The sequence below is a fragment of the Podarcis erhardii genome, assembly GCF_964252035.2.
Source record: "Podarcis erhardii genome assembly, chromosome: 2".
NCBI lineage: Eukaryota > Metazoa > Chordata > Lepidosauria > Squamata > Lacertidae > Podarcis > Podarcis erhardii.
Genome location: NC_138498.1, coordinates 70,701,844 through 70,719,682, shown reverse-complemented (window position 1 = coordinate 70,719,682; position 17,839 = coordinate 70,701,844). Strand labels below are relative to the sequence as shown.

The 17,839-nt window shown below is 42.8% G+C and overlaps 1 protein-coding gene across 4 annotated transcripts in view; it reads right to left on the bottom strand.

Moving 5' to 3' along the window:
* Positions 1 to 2,741: 2,741 nt before the first annotated feature.
* KDM3B (lysine demethylase 3B) overlaps positions 2,742 to 17,839 on the bottom strand; it is a 42,450-nt gene continuing 27,352 nt past the window's right edge. For all 4 annotated transcript variants that reach the window (XM_081851196.1, XM_081851195.1, XM_081851197.1 and 1 more), the window contains exons 16-24: positions 16,855 to 17,121; positions 15,526 to 15,697; positions 15,186 to 15,276; positions 14,945 to 15,075; positions 8,530 to 8,649; positions 7,675 to 7,814; positions 7,104 to 7,280; positions 4,845 to 4,979; positions 2,742 to 3,972 (exon numbers count right to left, since the gene is read on the bottom strand). In XM_081851196.1, the coding sequence (XP_081707322.1) occupies positions 3,892 to 3,972; positions 4,845 to 4,979; positions 7,104 to 7,280; positions 7,675 to 7,814; positions 8,530 to 8,649; positions 14,945 to 15,075; positions 15,186 to 15,276; positions 15,526 to 15,697; positions 16,855 to 17,121 (1,314 nt within the window). In that variant the 3' untranslated portion in view covers positions 2,742 to 3,891. The remainder of the gene's footprint in view (positions 3,973 to 4,844; positions 4,980 to 7,103; positions 7,281 to 7,674; positions 7,815 to 8,529; positions 8,650 to 14,944; positions 15,076 to 15,185; positions 15,277 to 15,525; positions 15,698 to 16,854; positions 17,122 to 17,839) is intronic.

The following is a 17,839-nucleotide window of genomic DNA, read 5'->3' as shown; positions in this document are numbered from 1 at the left end:
TGCTCCCATGATGAAATGATTAACAGTTACCCATGGCTGGCCTGCTTAATGCCTCCTGAATGGATTATTCAGCAAAAAAATTGTAATTGCTGGCCAGCACATCTAGGAAGAACAATGAAAGAGGACAAAGGGTGCTATTCAACTAAGTTTTACTCAGAGTAGACCCACTGAATTAATGAACATGACTAAGTTATGTTGTAATGGTGTGTGCCAGTCTGAACTTTTTAGATCATGGCACTGGAATTGTTGGCATAAACTTTATATAAAATATACTCCTAAATGAACTTCCTTGACCCTGGTCCAGTTACTGTCTCAAATATGTCCCAGAAATATGTTCCTGGGCTCCTAATACTTTATAGTTCAGCACAGTAATCTGGTGTTACCAGCAAACTTTAACATCTCCTGTAAAAAGAATGGGTTTCACAACATTAAGAAAACCTTAAGACTCTGGAAACAAATATAGTAATTTCTCAGTACCAAATGAGCAAAATAAACAAAATGAGGAACAGACAGGAACTTAATAGGAAATAATGTAACAATGGAATATAGGTGTTATGACAAATCACTAATCCCAAAGACCCCCTCCCCTCTCCATAGCCTAGCATTGGCTCAGAATAATACCAAAACTCCAGATGTTCAGTGACTGGTTTGCTTTCATGGACCCCTTTTCACACTAATCTCAAGGACCAGCCTGACACTATGCTTTGCTTCAGGACACCATTCTCCCTCCCTTTCTTTGCTTTAGTGTGGGTACTGTGACAAATGTCACACTTAATTTCTCTTTGAGCTTTTGATAGGGATCTTTCTTTGCTCTTTAGACCAACGTCTATTTGTGTTGTACAATTTGCAACCAGCTTGTATTTGTACCTGCTTTCTTAAGCCGCATCCATATATTTTGCCACATATATTCAAGTTAATCAATCTTTCTTTATTCCTTTTGCATGTGAACTTCTTGGGGCATAAGGTTAAGGCTAAACACATATTCATAGATAAATATTGCAACTCCAGCAAAAGGTTGACACACTATAAAACATTCATTAATTTTAATAGGTCTAGTCAGCAAACTTTGGTTGACTATCACCCAAACAGGTGGAATTCAACACAGTGCTAAGAAGGTCAGGGATCTTAATTTTATTGCTTTGGTTTCTTCTACAACTTGGAGAGGGCATGTTACATGCTCCTCTAGTATTGCTGCTATATGTTTTTAGTAGTAGCAATTGCATGACTTAGGATACAAATACTATACACACTCAAGTTTATTTCCTAATTGTTCAGAATCTAAGCAGTAGCTGAGATTTCCCATTAAAAACCCTATGAAATACAGTGCAACGTAGCAATATTTTTAATGCTTAGTCACTGGAGCACAGATGAGAGAAGCGAAAATCCAGGACATCTTGAAACCACCACAAATAAAATATGGGTTTGCAATTCAAATCATTGCTGTGATTTCCACTAGCATTTTTTGTCCTGAGGCTTAGATGCTTGGCAGCCATGATAAAATGTGTAGTTTGGAAGGCATCAACTCCTGCTTGAGAAGATTATCCTGCTCTGAGGGAATTACTGGAGGCTACAGAAAAGGAAGTACCATTAATGTCACCCACCAAAACCAGTACAGTAATGTTGGCCAAATGAGACAAACAAATTGCTAGTAGTTATGATGGTGGTATTAACTTCAGCTATCACAGACATGTTATGTCTGAATACCAGCTGCTGAGGATCATGAGCTGGAGTGTGTGGTTTTGCTCATGCCCTGCTTGTGGGCTTCCCATAGGCCAGGCTGGCCACAGAATGCAGGGCAAGATGGGCCTTTGGTCTGATTCAGCAGGCCTCTTAAGTTCTAATGATGAGACCATGTTGACAGTCTGGAATATATAGTGAGGAATTTCAGCTGCTGTCCTATGTGGTCAGTGCTGATGAACTAGAATTGTTGGGGAGTATGCATGCAGAGATGAGGGAATAGATCTCTGGGGGTGGCTATTTTACCCCTCAGTCACCCAACAGATGCGCAGAGATGTGACCAGAGCTGCATGTCATGGCACTGATTCTGGCCTTGCACCAACGCAGCTCCAAAAGTATGGGAGCCCAAGTATGCTCCAGCTGCCCAAACCTGGGTATCCAACGTTGGTTGCATGAGGCAGATTTCAAGTGAGATTGCCAACGAAATTACAGTAAATGGATGAGGAACATTTTGCTGGTGGGTGAAGGGAAAACTGAAGGCATTTTGAAGGGGCTTTGCAATTCAGATAAATAGCTGAGAGAGTAAGCACACACAGAGACTTTATCCCAGTCTGAGTGGTATAGATAAGTGGAAAAACACAATGTTTGCTACATCTTGGTTTCTTCTAAGTGACCACAACTATGACATTTTTGCTCTCCCATAGTAACTCTTACAGGGTTTAGCCTGTTCTGAATTGGGGAGTGGAGTCTGTGTTATGCCGGAGTGTTTCATGGGTCAAGTTTGACCACATCATACCTATAAGAGAAATAAAATACACATGGGATTGCTTGACTGGTTCACTGCTGAAACCATGTTGCAGTTTTGCTGCCTCCTGAAAAAAAGGTCATTATTACTAGGTACTGAAGGGAAACGGTGCAGCAAACCTTGGAAGTTGCCTCTGAAAAATATGCATGAATGCAGCTCTCAGAGTTATGGGAGAGGAGTGGGAGCTCAGAAGCAATGGCACTTCTTTAGCCCCACCCACAATTCCTCTTGCACAGATTCAGTGTAGGTTTAAAGAAGATTCTACAGTAAATGACTTTTATTTTTTAAAAAATGAAATAACCGTGAACATATTAACAGGCCTGCAGGTGGCACTACAGTACAGCTGGATAGAAGGTAGATATAGTCCCAATGTACAGTCAAACAATGGAATCCATCAGTTCAATGGTGACAATTCTGAATACAACTCTATCAAGCAGGAACATTTTACTGAAAATATTTCTGGACAAAGCTGATATTGAAAATTAGCTCTGGGAAGTATAAGTCCCAATCTAGAACTGACAACTGGTGAACTATTACCTGGTTTGCCAGTTTAGGGAGAGATGTACAACATCTCCAAAACATAAAAGTTCTTTCTCCCCCCTTGCATTTGTGGAAACTGGTGTTGGAAGTCAATTTCTTTTAGCTCTCCTCTGGCCAATTGTGCTATTTTGGATTTATTTCTAAGAATCATTTCTTGAAAGGTTTTACTGAAAGGAAGACTAAACACAATGTGCCTTTCCTTGTAACCCAGGAACAGTTGTGGTATTTCAAATTCTAAAAATATCTACTTTCATGAAATACTGTTTCACTACAAACCTAGTTTTTCACTAAATACACATTTTTAAATCCTGGAGCCATCAGGGAAAAAGTGGTTTCTCTCTGCGATTCTGCGTTTCTACAGTGTATAGCGAACTCTTAAAAAGGGAGCATGAAGAACATCTTTCTTTCCTTGGCCTGTGTCAGACTCAGGAGGACCTGCTTCAGCAGCTGGGCTCCTGGTGATCACACTCTTTCAGAGTTGGCTAAAGTCTGCAAGAGAATGTCCATCTTCACATCATTCTTTCTAACTTCTTGGAAAGACTAACTAGGCATGAAAAAGGTTCACACGTTCTATTCATAATAGGCAGGAACACCACATGGTTTCCATACAATTTAAATTTGCAAAAGGCCACAGGAAAGGGACACAGCACCTTTCATTAGGTGGGAAACTTTGCATGTTATAGTGACCTTCCTTTAGTTTCCTTAGTATTGAGGCAGCATAGAAGACGGTGGCTGGAGAGTGTAATGAATGCCATGGCATCTCTTAGCGAGAAGCGTTTGGCTCCTGCACAGGCAGGTATGTGTGCTCCCCTTCTATACTATGAGCAAAAAAATGACTCCAGAGGGGGGGTGTTTGGAATCACCAGTTCCTACGACCTAGCCAGTTTGGACTCGTGAGCCTTTAGTGTGCCAACAGCATCTTTCACTGCATGGTAGATAATGTTCTTCACCTGCAAACAGAAGAAAATGAAGACACTGAAAATCAAAACTCTGAACAGTCATTTCTACCTACTATGTAAGACACGCCAGTTTCTCAATTATTAATTCACTGTATTCATAAATGAATGTATTCATAAATGAATATGGGAAGGTGTCTGAGCTGCTAATACTTCTTACAAGGATACTGGATCAAACTCGAAAAGCATCCAATAAAATATTACATTCCAATATGAATGCTGATCTCCCTCCTCTCAAACCAAAGTCAGGAGAACCCCTTAATTGCCCTCCCCCCTTTTTTGGCAAAACATGTACACATCTACTATGATAATCTTTTCTTAGCAACAGGCTAAGCCTTTGATACTGGGTTTAAGTTGGATTGCATCCAAAAGTATAGTGTGTTAGTGGAAAAGCACCCCCACAAGGCAGCCTTCCTTATGACCTACTGCAAGCCATTCCAGAGCATCCAGAGGGGTCTTTTGAAAGTGCAGGGGGCTACAGTGAAGAGGAAACAGGAAAGCCCCAGTGGAGTTCTTCTTGCCCTTCTTTAGGTTCAACCCATTTTATAAGAATTCATTCGGCCAACACAGGGTTCAAAAAGTAAACAAAACCCAAGTTCATTGACCCTTTTTTAAATAAAAAAATGCCAAAAACCACCATAATTTTTCAAGTGACTTGCCTAAGATCCAGGACAAAGCACCACCTTTCGGAAATTCCCTCCCATGCGTCAATTCCCCACCCCCTGCCAATGTATGGCAGCCCTAGCTAACATGGCCAGCAGCTAGCTTATAACTTTAGTCAAATTTAACCCTATGCAATTTTGCAAATACTTTCTGCCAAATCTGATATATGCTTTAGAGGTTGTTCCATGAAAACAGATGCTTACCTGCAGCTTATCTTCATGGTTTGTGTGAGTGTTAGACAGGTGCCTGAACTCCTGGGTTAGGCGGAAGCAGTGTTTCACATGTTCTGGAGATACAAAATCTTCTGCTACTTTAATGCAGCTATACAGATTATGAACCTGAAAAAATAAGCAGCAGAACTGGGTGCTAGATAAACATCAAAACTCAACAATCCAATGTATATTCAAAATATTGCTTTCTGCAGTATAAATAAGATTGGTAAATGCTATTTCAGTGTGTTCATGAGCCACATCTAACAGGTAGAAAGAGATCAGATGTTCAAAGTAAGTTTTCCAAACTGCCTTCCATTCAAATAATGGCTTTGCACTATGAGTCAAATAACAGTGTTTCATCAATCAGGCCAGATTGTGTGGGAAATATGTGATTATTTTTTCTAGGGTCATTTTATATTTTAAAAAATGATGAGGCTTCAAGTTAATACTTTTAAAGGAAGACCAAGATGACAGTAATAACTAAGATCAAGAAAACCGAGAAAACAAGAGTGGAGAAAAACAGTTCTTCACAATGAAGATAGGAATAATAAAAAACCAGCGTTGGGTAAGAAAAGTTAGGAGTGGGGCAGATCACTCTGGAAAACAAATTTCTCACTGTCCCTTGAATGATGACCAAATGGTGAGATGACCAAGCTCAGGCAATCATCTCTCAGCTAAATAAGTCAGGATGCACAGAAACCTTCTGCCCATGCACGCGTACTCCTCCTCACTCCTCTCATTATTACATTCTGCAATCTCCAACTTGCAAGTCTCCAACTAACCAACTTCCTTTTTCATCCAAACCAAGAAACTATGGTTACCAGCTTCAGAAGAAACAAAGATATTTAAATAGTGGCTTAAAATCCTGCCCTGTTCTGAAGCTGGTAGGCACAGGGTTCAATCCAGAGGAGGACTCTTGGAACAGGGCTTTATGGCTCCCCACCCCCAAGGCCCACTGCTCCTCCATAAGCTGCTCCTGAAAACGGACAGACTCACTGGACTAGCATAGGATTTGGTGCCAAGTGCATGAGAGAAAGATAAGAAAACTGGAATAATTTAGTGGGGCCACTTTGCACGAGTCAGTTTCCAGGTTCAGATGAACAGCAAACTCTGGTTAACTGTGGATTTCTGAGTTTAATTGCTGTGTTCTGCAAACTGAAGGAAAAAGGAGGCTACATGTGAGGGCAGAAGGCCTGTGCATATCTTGGCATATTAGGCCAAACAAAGTTTACGTCTGCTGCTTAACTGCCTCCTGAAACAACTGGCAATCATGCAGAAATAATTATCACCACTTTAGCATACATCTATGCTTTATGATGTGCATGATAAAATTTGCAAGGAGAATTGCACTGTAAATAAAGTTCAAATTCTTATTTAACATATTTATATACTGTTCTTCTGCTCACAGAATACTGAAGAATTCAGTGGTATAAACAGGAATGAGGAACCCCCAGTTCTCCACGTGTTTGTGGACTACAACTCCAGTAATTCCTGACCATTGGTCATGCTGGGTGGAGCTGATAGGATTGAACAATATTCAGAGCACCATAGGTACCACAATCCTGGTATAAGAGTAATAAAAGGAGACAACTGCAGCAAGCAGACAAGATCCAGAGCTGGGATGAGGGAACAGTTTTAGTTTGAAAACAAATTATTGGTTCACACCTGGGTGCTAGGCACTACAAAGTTACTGAATCCTTGCTAGACTCAAATAACTAGCTGCACCCAGAATGTACAACAAACATTTTATTGCTTCACCTAAAAATCCCAGATAGTGAATTTACACTAAAGTAAACACGCTAAGCGCATATGCTGATATTTTACTTTTAATTATTTATTCAAGTTTCCCGTATTCAAGGAATGTGGACCCCCCCCCAACCCTTTCAAGAACTGGAATAAATTTTTGAGAAAAACATATGGAGCTTGAGACCCAGGAATAGTAGACATGGAACTCTATAGTAAGGTACTGAAACTTGACACTTCTGAGAACTAGAGTTCTCTCAGTCCTTATTTCAGCTTCTGGAATTTTAGCAAGCACAGTCAGCAGGTTTTCAGTACTCTAAACTTGTTCCCGCCCTGCAACAGAAAAAGCTCAGGAAAACCAACCTAACTAATTGTACAGTGTTTCTGAAAATTCTGTTACCTGTCACATTCTAAAGTTGTGCTCTTTTTGGAACACTTCATGAACAACTTGTTTTATGCTCTTAAGTTTTTGTCCTACCCTTTTGGGCTCTAGCACTCCACACTCACCTGGTGAGGGGCCCCTGCAGGAATAAATACAGCATCTCCCAGGAACTGCACTATTGCCCAGCCTTGTACTCCATACTCCTCATACAGACGCTTACGGAGGGTCTGGTCCAGGTACCAGCTTTGGTCATGGATTGGGTCATGATCTGGAGGATTTTCTTGTCCTTGTTCTTCACCAACCTAATACAAATGTATCAGAGTTTAATGCTCCCTACTTGCAGATTTCTTCTTCATCTGTATTCAGCAAACAACCACAAGTTACTTTATGATGAAATTCTTAGCTTTGCCTAAGGTGGACTTTACAGCTTCCCTAGTCCATTCCCAGACTATTTAGGGCATGAATACTCCACTCTTCAACAAGGTTTTTAGGGCAGTCCAATTAAAATATTGGGACACAAGTTTTATCAGAAAGTATACTGTATTGTTTTTAACACTTGATTGGGAGTCGCCCAGAGTGGTTGGGGAAACTCAGCCAGATGGCGGGGTATAAATAATAAATTATTATTATTATTATTATTATTATTATTGAATAATGTGTGAAATATTAAACTCCTGAAACATCCAACCATCACACCTTGCGAAGAAGTTCCCTGATCTTCTCAGCATCCTTAGCAGCATAAATGTGCCATAGTGCTCCAGGCTTCTCCTTTGCTTCATGGATTCGCTGTTTTGTAACATCATCAGCGTCTCCCTCATCAATCGTTTTCAGCACCTCTGAAATTCACATCAGTAAGTTGCATGGCTTTCTAGTGTAATGTGTAACAATCAAATGAATTCAAGGAAGCACAAAACTATAGCCATAAGAAATTATCTAAGAAAGTTATCCTACTTAATGTTACAGGACAGTTAGGAAATTTGAAAAGACCAAATCATATTATCTTTCGTAATTCTGGAAAAAGCACTAAATTTGTTCCCTTTGTCAAGAGCACATCATTTCAAGCCTGCAAGGGTGCTTATGTATGCCTAAAAATCATATATTATGTTTGCACTATCCATATATCACAAATATATAACCTAAGAAACGCATCAAACTGGTGACATTTGCATTTGTGCACAGGTGATACTTTCAATCAGGACTCCACATCCAAGTTTCATCCTGGCAGAGTTAGCGCCTCACAGCAGTACTCTGCTTATTATAATGTTCTGCATGATTAATAGGTATCTTATCTGAAGAGAAACTGATACATCTACTCATGAGTAAATTCACATGACTAGGCATTCCAGTTTGCAGCTGAACTATCTTTTTTGTCCTCTGATCACCTTTGTTCATATGTATTACCAATGTGCAAAGAGCAACACAAGAACAGAGAAGAAATCAAAACAAAAAGAAATTAAATGGTGCAGGCCTAATATAAGCAATATTTTGCATATCTAGGGGGAGATTCAGAAGTTAAGTTAAACATTGAAAAAGATTATCTTAGAAGTTTACCATCATCATGAGAACCTTCCCCGATGGGAATTCCAACGTACACCATGACGTTAACGGCATCTGACACATCCAAATGCAGATTGGTTGTACCAACTCTTCTGTCTTCTGCCGTTATCAGTCCTACAAAAAAGAAGCAAAGAAGAGAGACAATGACAGCAAGCTTGAAGCTACTTGTTATAGGTATGCTTTTTTATGCTACATTCAAAGTATATCACCACACAGAGAATATTCAGCTATTAGCCATGATAATGTGAGCAGTAGCAGAGATACTTGATCTCTGCTGATTAGATATCAAGGGTAGCCAACATGATGTCTTTCAGATGTCATTGGATTCTTAACTCCCACCAGTCCCAGACATTAAGGTCAAACGTCAAGAATGAGGGGGCATGTAGTCCAGCAACATCTGGAGGGCATCATAAGGGCACCTGCTATGCATGTTTAACTATAAAAGGAGCCAGACTTAAGGTGCAAACTCCCTATCACTTTGTAATTGCAGCACTTAGTACAAACAGATGTTATGGTCCACTGCTTCGAATCAACAAATGCACTTTATTAAATATTTTTTATCACAGCCACTACCACACTCGAAGTGGCACACAACCTGATAAAAATAAAATGCACACAGAAAAACCACTAAGGACTCAGCTCTTAATAGGTGTCCTAGAAACACCATCAGAAAGGAAAATCCAGGCCAGTCACCTTCAGCCAATAACAAAGTCTGTTCTGAAACACCAGGTTTTCCCAAGCCAACAGAACAAGGGGGCATCAAAACATGTTTCCGGAGTTGACGATCAATGCTTCCTTTAGCCCCTTAAGGAAATAGCCCCTTCTTCTGTGATCTATTTACCACAGCTAGCAAAAGCTTATAGAACTTGGGCCAGGCAGATTTACCAGCCAAGATGGACAAGGGTTGAGGATTCTTCTCCCAAGAATCACATCCATTTGTTTGGAAAATAGTAGTTGAAACCTGCTCATCAAAACTGGACAGGCAGATGCTCCTGAATCCCATACCCAGATCTGCTCTAACACTGGAATCCAAGTTAGAGCAGATGTGAGTTATTTTATCTGCAAAATAACTTCCAAACTGATCACAACGAGTCTCAGGGGCTTCTCTCATTGGGATGAGCAGACAAAAACAGTCCTTTTACAGGTTAAGAGCACATGGATGCAACTGAATATGGATACATAAACTAGTGTAAAAACTCATCTGCTCTTCAGTGTGATGGGCATGGGTCCTTGAGTTCTCTTACCTGATTCCATTCTCTATTTCTATTTCTCTATTTCTATTTCTAGTATTTCTAGTGGTTCCATTCTCTCTGCCCAGTGAAGGTATTTAAGGACGAAACCAGGAGGCAATTGGTCCCTTGCATAGAGTCAAAGCTAATGCGGATAAAGGAAACCAAGCTCAACACTAGAAATACTAATTGCACGAAGGAAGAAAAGAACTTTGTAAGCCTAGAATTACAAGACCTGAAGAAGAGGCTAATGAGTATAAAGACTGAGATTTCTACCCAAAATATAAGGACAGTAGAGCCTAGAGCACAATATTTAAAGACGTCCAACAGCTCTTTATCCCATAGAAAGACATCAGTGCAACTCCCTGTTCCCTTTTCAAACAACACCAAATTAGATGAGGAATTTGGCGCCTCCAACATTTCTATGGCAACAACACCTAAAGAACTCTATGTTGCTGACAATCTGGAGATATCCAGCACCAAATCTACATCTGGACCTTTGCCTAATGTTCCAAAAACTTATCAGAATGATCAGCCTTCTCTACTGTACTCCTGGCGAGACAGGATGGACAGATCTTCCGAATTCGAATCTGGCTCTTTGTTGGCCAGTGATCCACATTTTATAACACATACCTTATTAATACTTCCACAGCCACAGATATAACCAACAATCCTCCAATTAACCCAGGAGGGAGAGGGGGATTGACAGTTAACGAAACACCATGGGACTGTCCCCCCCGCTTGGGGTGCGGTTGGTTGGGTTTTATCTTCTAGGGATACTTACCCTATCAGACCTCCACCTCTTTCCCATACCATTTTGACCCAGGAGTCCTGGCCCAAGGATGACTTGTTATTGAGGGGATGTTACCCATCTATTGGGGAGGCTAGTATGGGATCTGGGATTTCCACAATTGAAGGGCTAGGGAGGAATGGCGGTGGGGCTAGATATCTCTATCGGCGAAGGGTTTCGAGATGCAGTGATCCTCGAACCCCTTCCAATCTACGCCCCATCCCAAGGGATGAGGGTAGGGAGAGCAAGGATTACACACCTCCATCATTGGTGCTGTGCAATGCCAGGCCCATAGTGTGACTTTTTTGTCTCGCAGGGGATTGACCTGGCTTGCGTGACGGAGACCTGGGTACGGGAAGGCGAAGTAGTCTCCCTACATGAGATAACACCCCCAGGTTTCTCTGTCCTCCATCAATCGCGGACTGTGGGTCGGGGGAGGAGTAGCGTTGTTATTCCGGGTGGATTGCTCTTTCAGAGCTCTGCCATCACCAGCGATCTCCGGCATTGAATGTGTTGGTCTCGTGTGGGGCACCAAGGAGAGCTTGGCTGTCTGGCTGGTGTACCGACCACCCAGCACACCTGCAGCCACCCTGTCAGACCTGCTGGAGGTGGTGGCAGGCTGGGCCTTGGAGTTCCCAAATCTACTGGTTTTGGGAGACTTCAACGTCCATGCCGATGCCGCTCCCTCCTCACAGGCTCTGGACCTAGTGACTTCCATGGCAACACTAGGGCTCTCCCAGTTTGTTTTGGGCCCCACTCATCAAGCAGGCCACACGCTGGATCTGATCTTTGGGGCTGGCATAGATGTGATCATGCTCCCCACTGTGGAAGTGCCATGGTCTGATCACTATGCTCTGAAAGCCAAGATTGACTTCCCGCTCCTCCCCGGCTCGGGTGGCGAACCTATTTGGGCTCGTCCGCGAAAACTGATGGATCCTGATAGATTCCGACAAGCCTTGCGGAACCCTGCTCCTCCTGGCGACTCATTAGATGACCTTGTTGAGGACTGGAATAACCGGCTCTTGGCAGCCATTGATGAGATTGCGCCTAAGCGCCCTCTGCGACCCCGTCAAAACCGGGCCCCTTGGTTTACTGAGGAGCTCCAGAAAATGAAGCGGGATCTCAGACGGCTAGAGCGAGTATGGCGACGGACTCGTGACGGAGCCTCAAAAACGTCTTATGAAAGCCTATGTGTCGGGTTCAGGAGCAGAGGCACAGGGGAGAGAGGAAACGGAGAGCGAAGGGGAAGAATCTGAGGGCAGCGTAGGGGAGTATGACAGTGGCCCGAGAGATTCCATGAGTTTCTCCAGCGATTCAGAAGATTCCCAGAGGGGGGCGCCGATGGCCAGGGCAAGGGGGGTCCCAGGGGGGACGCACCAGAAGCAAGGGGCCAGCGGGGACTCCCAAAGCAGCAGCGGAAGATCAGGACCAGTTCCCCCACCAGAGCGTAGTGGGGGGGAAGAGTCCCATGCGTCAGGGCCAGCGTCTCCTCCAGCAGGGAGAGAAGATGAGTCAGGGCTGACCACGCCTCTGTTGGAGAGTGAGGGAACGGAGGGGAGGTCAGGTCCAGCTAGCCCCCCCGAAGGGGGAAGCAGTGACAGGAGCAGTGTAACGGTTAGGAGGAAGGTTGTCGGCTGGGCGCGGGCGCCAAGTTCGAATGTACAGGCGCGCGGGACAGCAGAAAACCCGGATTGGGAACCGGGTCCTAAAGCCCGCCGGAGGCAGGGGGAAGACTCAGGGGACTCAGCGTCAGAAGAGTCCAGAAAGGGCAAGACTCCAGCGGACAGGCGGACCCAGAGGAGGAAAGAGCAGAGGAAGAGGTGGAGCAGGGCTAGAGTCTTAAACTGGTGTCTGGGGGGAGGAGATTCAGACGGAGCTTCGGCGGTCTAGAGTTTGAGACGTAGAGTTGCACGCCACGGCTTTGAAATTGAAACTGAACTTCAATAAAGACTTTTGTATATAACAACGAACTGGCGTTGGTCCTTTGTGAGCTGGGACCTCGGGCAGCTCTGACAGTATGAGATGGCTATGAAAGCTGCTAAGAAATCTTACTTTGCAGCTTCCATTGCATCCGCTAGCTCTCACCCGGCACAACTTTTTAGAATAATTAGGTCAATAACGTCTTTAGGAGGACAACCAAATTTAAGCACAAATTCGACCCACAGCTGTGAGGCATTCGCGAGCTTTTTTGTGGAGAAAGTCCTGTTGCTCCGCCGTGACCTCCCTGCCAATTTAGATACAGTGACTGAACTGGAGGCCCCTCGACTGACTTCAGGTCCAGTGTTGGACCATTTCGATCGGATACTTCCTACTGATGTGGATAGATTCCTCCAAGTTGGTAGGCCCACCACCTGCCTCCTTGATCCGTGCCCGTCTTGGCTGATTAGGGAGTGTCCAGATGTTGCGCGGACCCCCCTGGTTGAAATTATCAATTTGTCCCTTGACACGGGGACATTCCCAGGGGAACTGAAGGAAGCAGTGGTGTGTCCACTCTTAAAGAAAACTTCATTAGATCCCTTAGACCTATCCAATTACCGCCCAGTTTCAAATCTTCCATACCTGGGTAAGGTAATTGAGAGAGCGGTTGCTTAACAGCTTGGTAGGTTTCTGGAGGAAACATTGGCATTAGATCCATTTCAGTCCGGTTTCCGTCCTGGTTTTGGGATGGAGATGGCTCTGGTTGCCCTAACAGATGATCTCCATAGACAACTGGATCGAGGCGGGTCAGGACTGCTGATCCTTTTAGATTTGTCAGCAGCCTTTGACATGGTCGATCATGATCTTCTGGACCACCGCCTCGCAGACGTGGGGATACAGGGCATAGCCCGTAACTGGTTGTGCTCTTTTATCTCTGATCGGGGACAGAGGGTGGCACTAGGGAGGGAAATGTCGTCGCGCCACTCCTTGGTGTGTGGAGTGCCACAGGGCGCAATTCTCTCCCCGATGCTTTTTAACATCTTTATGCGCCCCCTTGCCCAGATTATCCGGAGCTTTGGGCTGGGCTGTCACCAATATGCTGATGACACTCAGCTCTATCTGCTGATGGATGGCCACACCGACTTGGCCCCGAACACACTGACCAGATGCTTGGAAGCTGTGGCTGGATGGTTTCATGGGAGCCGATTGAAACTAAATCCTTTGAAGACAGAGGTCCTATGGCTGAGTCGGGATGGCATGGGGATGAGGGACCAACTCCCTTCTCTTGTGGGGGCCCAATTAGTGTCATTGCCTTCCGTTAAGAGTTTGGGTGTAATCCTTGATGCCTCCCTTTCCATGGAGGCGCAAGTTACAGCAACAGCCAAGGTGACATTTTCCCACCTTCGCCGCATCAAGCAGTTGGTCCCTTACCTTTCCCGCCCCAGCCTGGCCACAGTGATCCATGTGACGGTCATCTCCAGGCTTGACTACTGTACTTCGCTCTACGCGGGGCTGCCCTTGAAGCTGTCCCAGAAACTCCAGCGGGTACAGAATGCTGCAGCGAGGCTCCTCACGGGGTCTCTGCCATGGGAGCATATTCACCCAGTGCTTTTCAAGCTGCACTGGCTCCCGGTGGAGTACAGGGTCAGATTTAAGGTGCTGCTTTTGACCTTTAAAGCCCTTCATGGCCTAGAACCCTCGTACCTACGGGACCGCCTCTCCTGGTATGCCCCACGGAGAGCCTCAAGGTCCATAAATAACAACACCCTAACACCCTAGTGGTCCCAGGCCCTAAGGAAGTTAGATTGGCTTCAACCAGAGCCAGGGCCTTTTCAACTCTGGCTCCGGCCTGGTGGAACGCTCTGCCTCATGAGACCAGGGCCCTGCAGGATCTGATTTCTTTCTGCAGGGCCTGTAAGATAGAGTTGTTCCGCCTGGCCTTTGGCTTGGAGCCAATTTGATTCCATCCCTCCCTCTCTTTCTTTTTTCTTTTCCTTCTCCTCCTGCGATGAGGCTACATATTAATATTTTAATGTTCCATTATTTTAATGTTGTATTTTATTTTTGTTTTTAAGTTGTAATCATTCATCTTGTTTTTATTATTGCTTGTAAGCCGCTCTGAGCCCAGCCTTGGCTGGGGAGGGCGGGGTATAAATAAAAAATTATTATTATTATTATTATTATTATTATTATTATTATTATTATTATTTGCACAGCATCATTTCATTTTACAAAGTTCTCTTTGATTCTGACAACACTGTCTGATTCCATTTAGTCTACAATTACCAAATTATATTCCACTTCTAATGACATTATACTTTTAATTAGAAGCAAACAGATTTAAAGGAAACAAATTAATTTTATGACTCACATGGGTAATAATCCATCTAACTCATTTACTTCTCAGTCCATATACTTTCATAAGACACAAACTATGAGTAGGGACAAAATTATGCTCTCCTGGTCTACATACCATATGCGTTGTACATTTTGGGACCCAGATCTGGTCGTACAAAGTAGCTTGGCAACCTTGATGCCAGATTCAGTCTTCCATCCCTCTTAGTGTACTCTGGGAGAGGAAGGTTCTCCATTAGGTCCTCAAACCTGAAAAGGGCAAGTACCATGTTAGACACTGGCAAAGGCAAGAAGAATACATTGCTAGAACACCAACAATTCTTACAGAGGCCCAGACCCAGAGTGACAAGGGATCTTACCTTGTCGGCATCATGTCTCTAAAATCTTCTCCCGGAGGCCAGTCCTTTAACTTCAGTACCATGGGCTGTCCATCATCAGATCTTAGACGCTCTGAAAAGAAATAGTTTTACTTGGCTTGTATGTTGTTCTATGGCTATTAGTTTGCTTTTCCTATGAAATCTACAGGATTTTTTGGGAGTAAGGGAGGGAAGAATGAAACCTAAATCCATAATGAGAGATCTGGGTTTAAATCTTCTGTTCAGCTATGACATTAATAGTGTCATAAGTTGGGGCAGAGACTACACTGATGTGATAGATAACTTTACACAAATAATATCAACAAAATTAGGTGGCACTTACTAGAAATGACCTCAAAGCCATCCCAGAAGTCACGCACTTTCACATCTGAGATTATGGCACAGTTCCTACAATTGACCAGATCTACATCCTGATCTCCAAATTCTTGACTAAAGGCCTCTGGTTTCCAGAGTTCAGGCTTCAGCTTCTTATGAACACCAGAAACTAAAACAGGCTGTGAAAAGAAAGAGGAGGTATTATTCCAAAATGACAATTCGCATAAGGCATTTTATTTTTTATTTACTAATTTATAATCTTTCATAAAAATATAGCCAGACAAAATGAAAATAAGAAACCACTATGTTTCCAGTATTATTCGTTAAAAAATTTCTGGTCTGAAAATGTAAGAGATGGAAATGTTGGCAAAGGACCAAGCTGTTGTCGTTTTGTTTTTTAAAAATGGATTCGTAAATGATGGACTTGCTGAAGAAGAAAAACAACAATAATTTCTGCAGGAAGGCTGCAACTCAGATAAACAAAATGAACATATATTCTCCACTAATCCTCTGTATATTTTACTTGGCTGCCTTAAATAAGTTATAAGGAGGGAGCGTTCAGAATTAGTAGACCTTTTAACAGCAGCAAAAATAATTACAGGCACCAACAGAAACAGAAGCAACTATGGAAGTCACTGATTGTATGAAACAACAAAACAGAGGTAATAACAGATATGCTCTGGTTGCCAAGATATCATTTTGTATAAATACAATATAAAAAAGAAAAATTAAATAATGTAAATTCAAATTAAGTAGGTAATACCTTATAGTGATAAATTTTAAGACTATTATATGTTATTATTGATTATGTATTTCTAATATTTTGGTAGGTTTCGTAAATTTATATATGGATTAAAAAATCAAAGTCCAACTTCTGTGCTAAGAAAAGCTATTCTAGTTTTATACAAATTGAAATCTATGGGCTGATGACCATCTTTTGATAATACCCAATATATTTACCTTTTTAACAGAAGCACTGAATTCTAAGCTTCTGGCTGCTGGAAATCCTGGTCAACCCAGCCAAGTTCTGAATGTTCATCAGGCATTATCCATATTCTATCTAGCCCAATTTCCCAACCATAAGGGCCCAAAACTTGTTGCTGTAATTGAACGGAATCCCAGGGTTCTAAGGGTACCACGTCCTGTTCCAGAAATGAATTTTTGTGCTTGTATCACACATAGACGAGTGCCAATAACTGTGTTTTGTCCTTCAACCTTAAACTACTAACAAAGTCTGCACCAACATAATTATCATTAAATAGCTGCTAGTTTGTTTTAAGTACAATGAAAATCTTGCCACAGGCAGAGAGGATGTCCACACAAACTTTTTATTTACCTGGCCCTGTTTCCAACACTCCCTGAAGATCTTCCAGTTGTTTTTATTGCTGGGGTCATGGAGACACAAAAGCCTTCCGTCACAGAGCCAAGAATGGGAAGTGTGTGGGTCCAGCACATTTAATCCCATTACCATCTCTTTCACTTCTTTCTGAGTATCAGCCACGTTGCTTGCTCGCTTGGCAGCATCAGACGTCTTCTTATTTTCCACCACTGAGGCAATAATATGATCAAGGAAATTTGGCAAGCTGGCCTTATTCTTAGCACCCTAGAAGACACAAATCCACATAGCAACCCAAGTCTTGGGTAAAGAATTAGAATATACTGCCTGTGCCACAGATTCTGATCTTTCAACTAACTAAACACTTTCTAGAAAAGTTAGCACACTAAAGTGGCTAAAACAATGCCAAGGAATTAATAACAATGTGTTGAACCAAAGGTCCAGTTACAGATAGGTAGCCGTGTTGGTCTGCCATGGTCAAAACAAAATAAAAAAATTCCTTCCAGTAGCACCTTAAAGACCAACTGAGTTAGTTCTAGGTATGAGCTTTCGTGTGCATGCACACTTCTTCAGATACACTGAAACAGAAGTCACCGGACCTTTCTATATAGTGAGAAGGTGGGGAGGGGTATTACTCAGAAGGGTGGTGGGAATGGGTGATTGGCAGATAGCTGCGATGAGCCTGTTGACGACTCTTAACGACTGCAATAGGTCTAACAGGAAAAAGCAAGGGGTGAGAAGGTGAAAAATGGCTTTGTCATGTATAATGAGATAAGAATCCAATGTCTTTATTCAAACCAGGTCTCTCCATAGTTTTAAGTTTGGTGATAAGTTGCAATTCAGCAGCTTCTCTTTCCAGTCTATTTCTGAAATTCCTTTGTAATAGAACAGCTACTTTGAGATCTTGTATAGAATGTCCTGGGAGATTGAAGTGTTCTCCTACTGGTTTTTCTGTCTTGTGGTTCCTGATGTCGGATTTATGTCC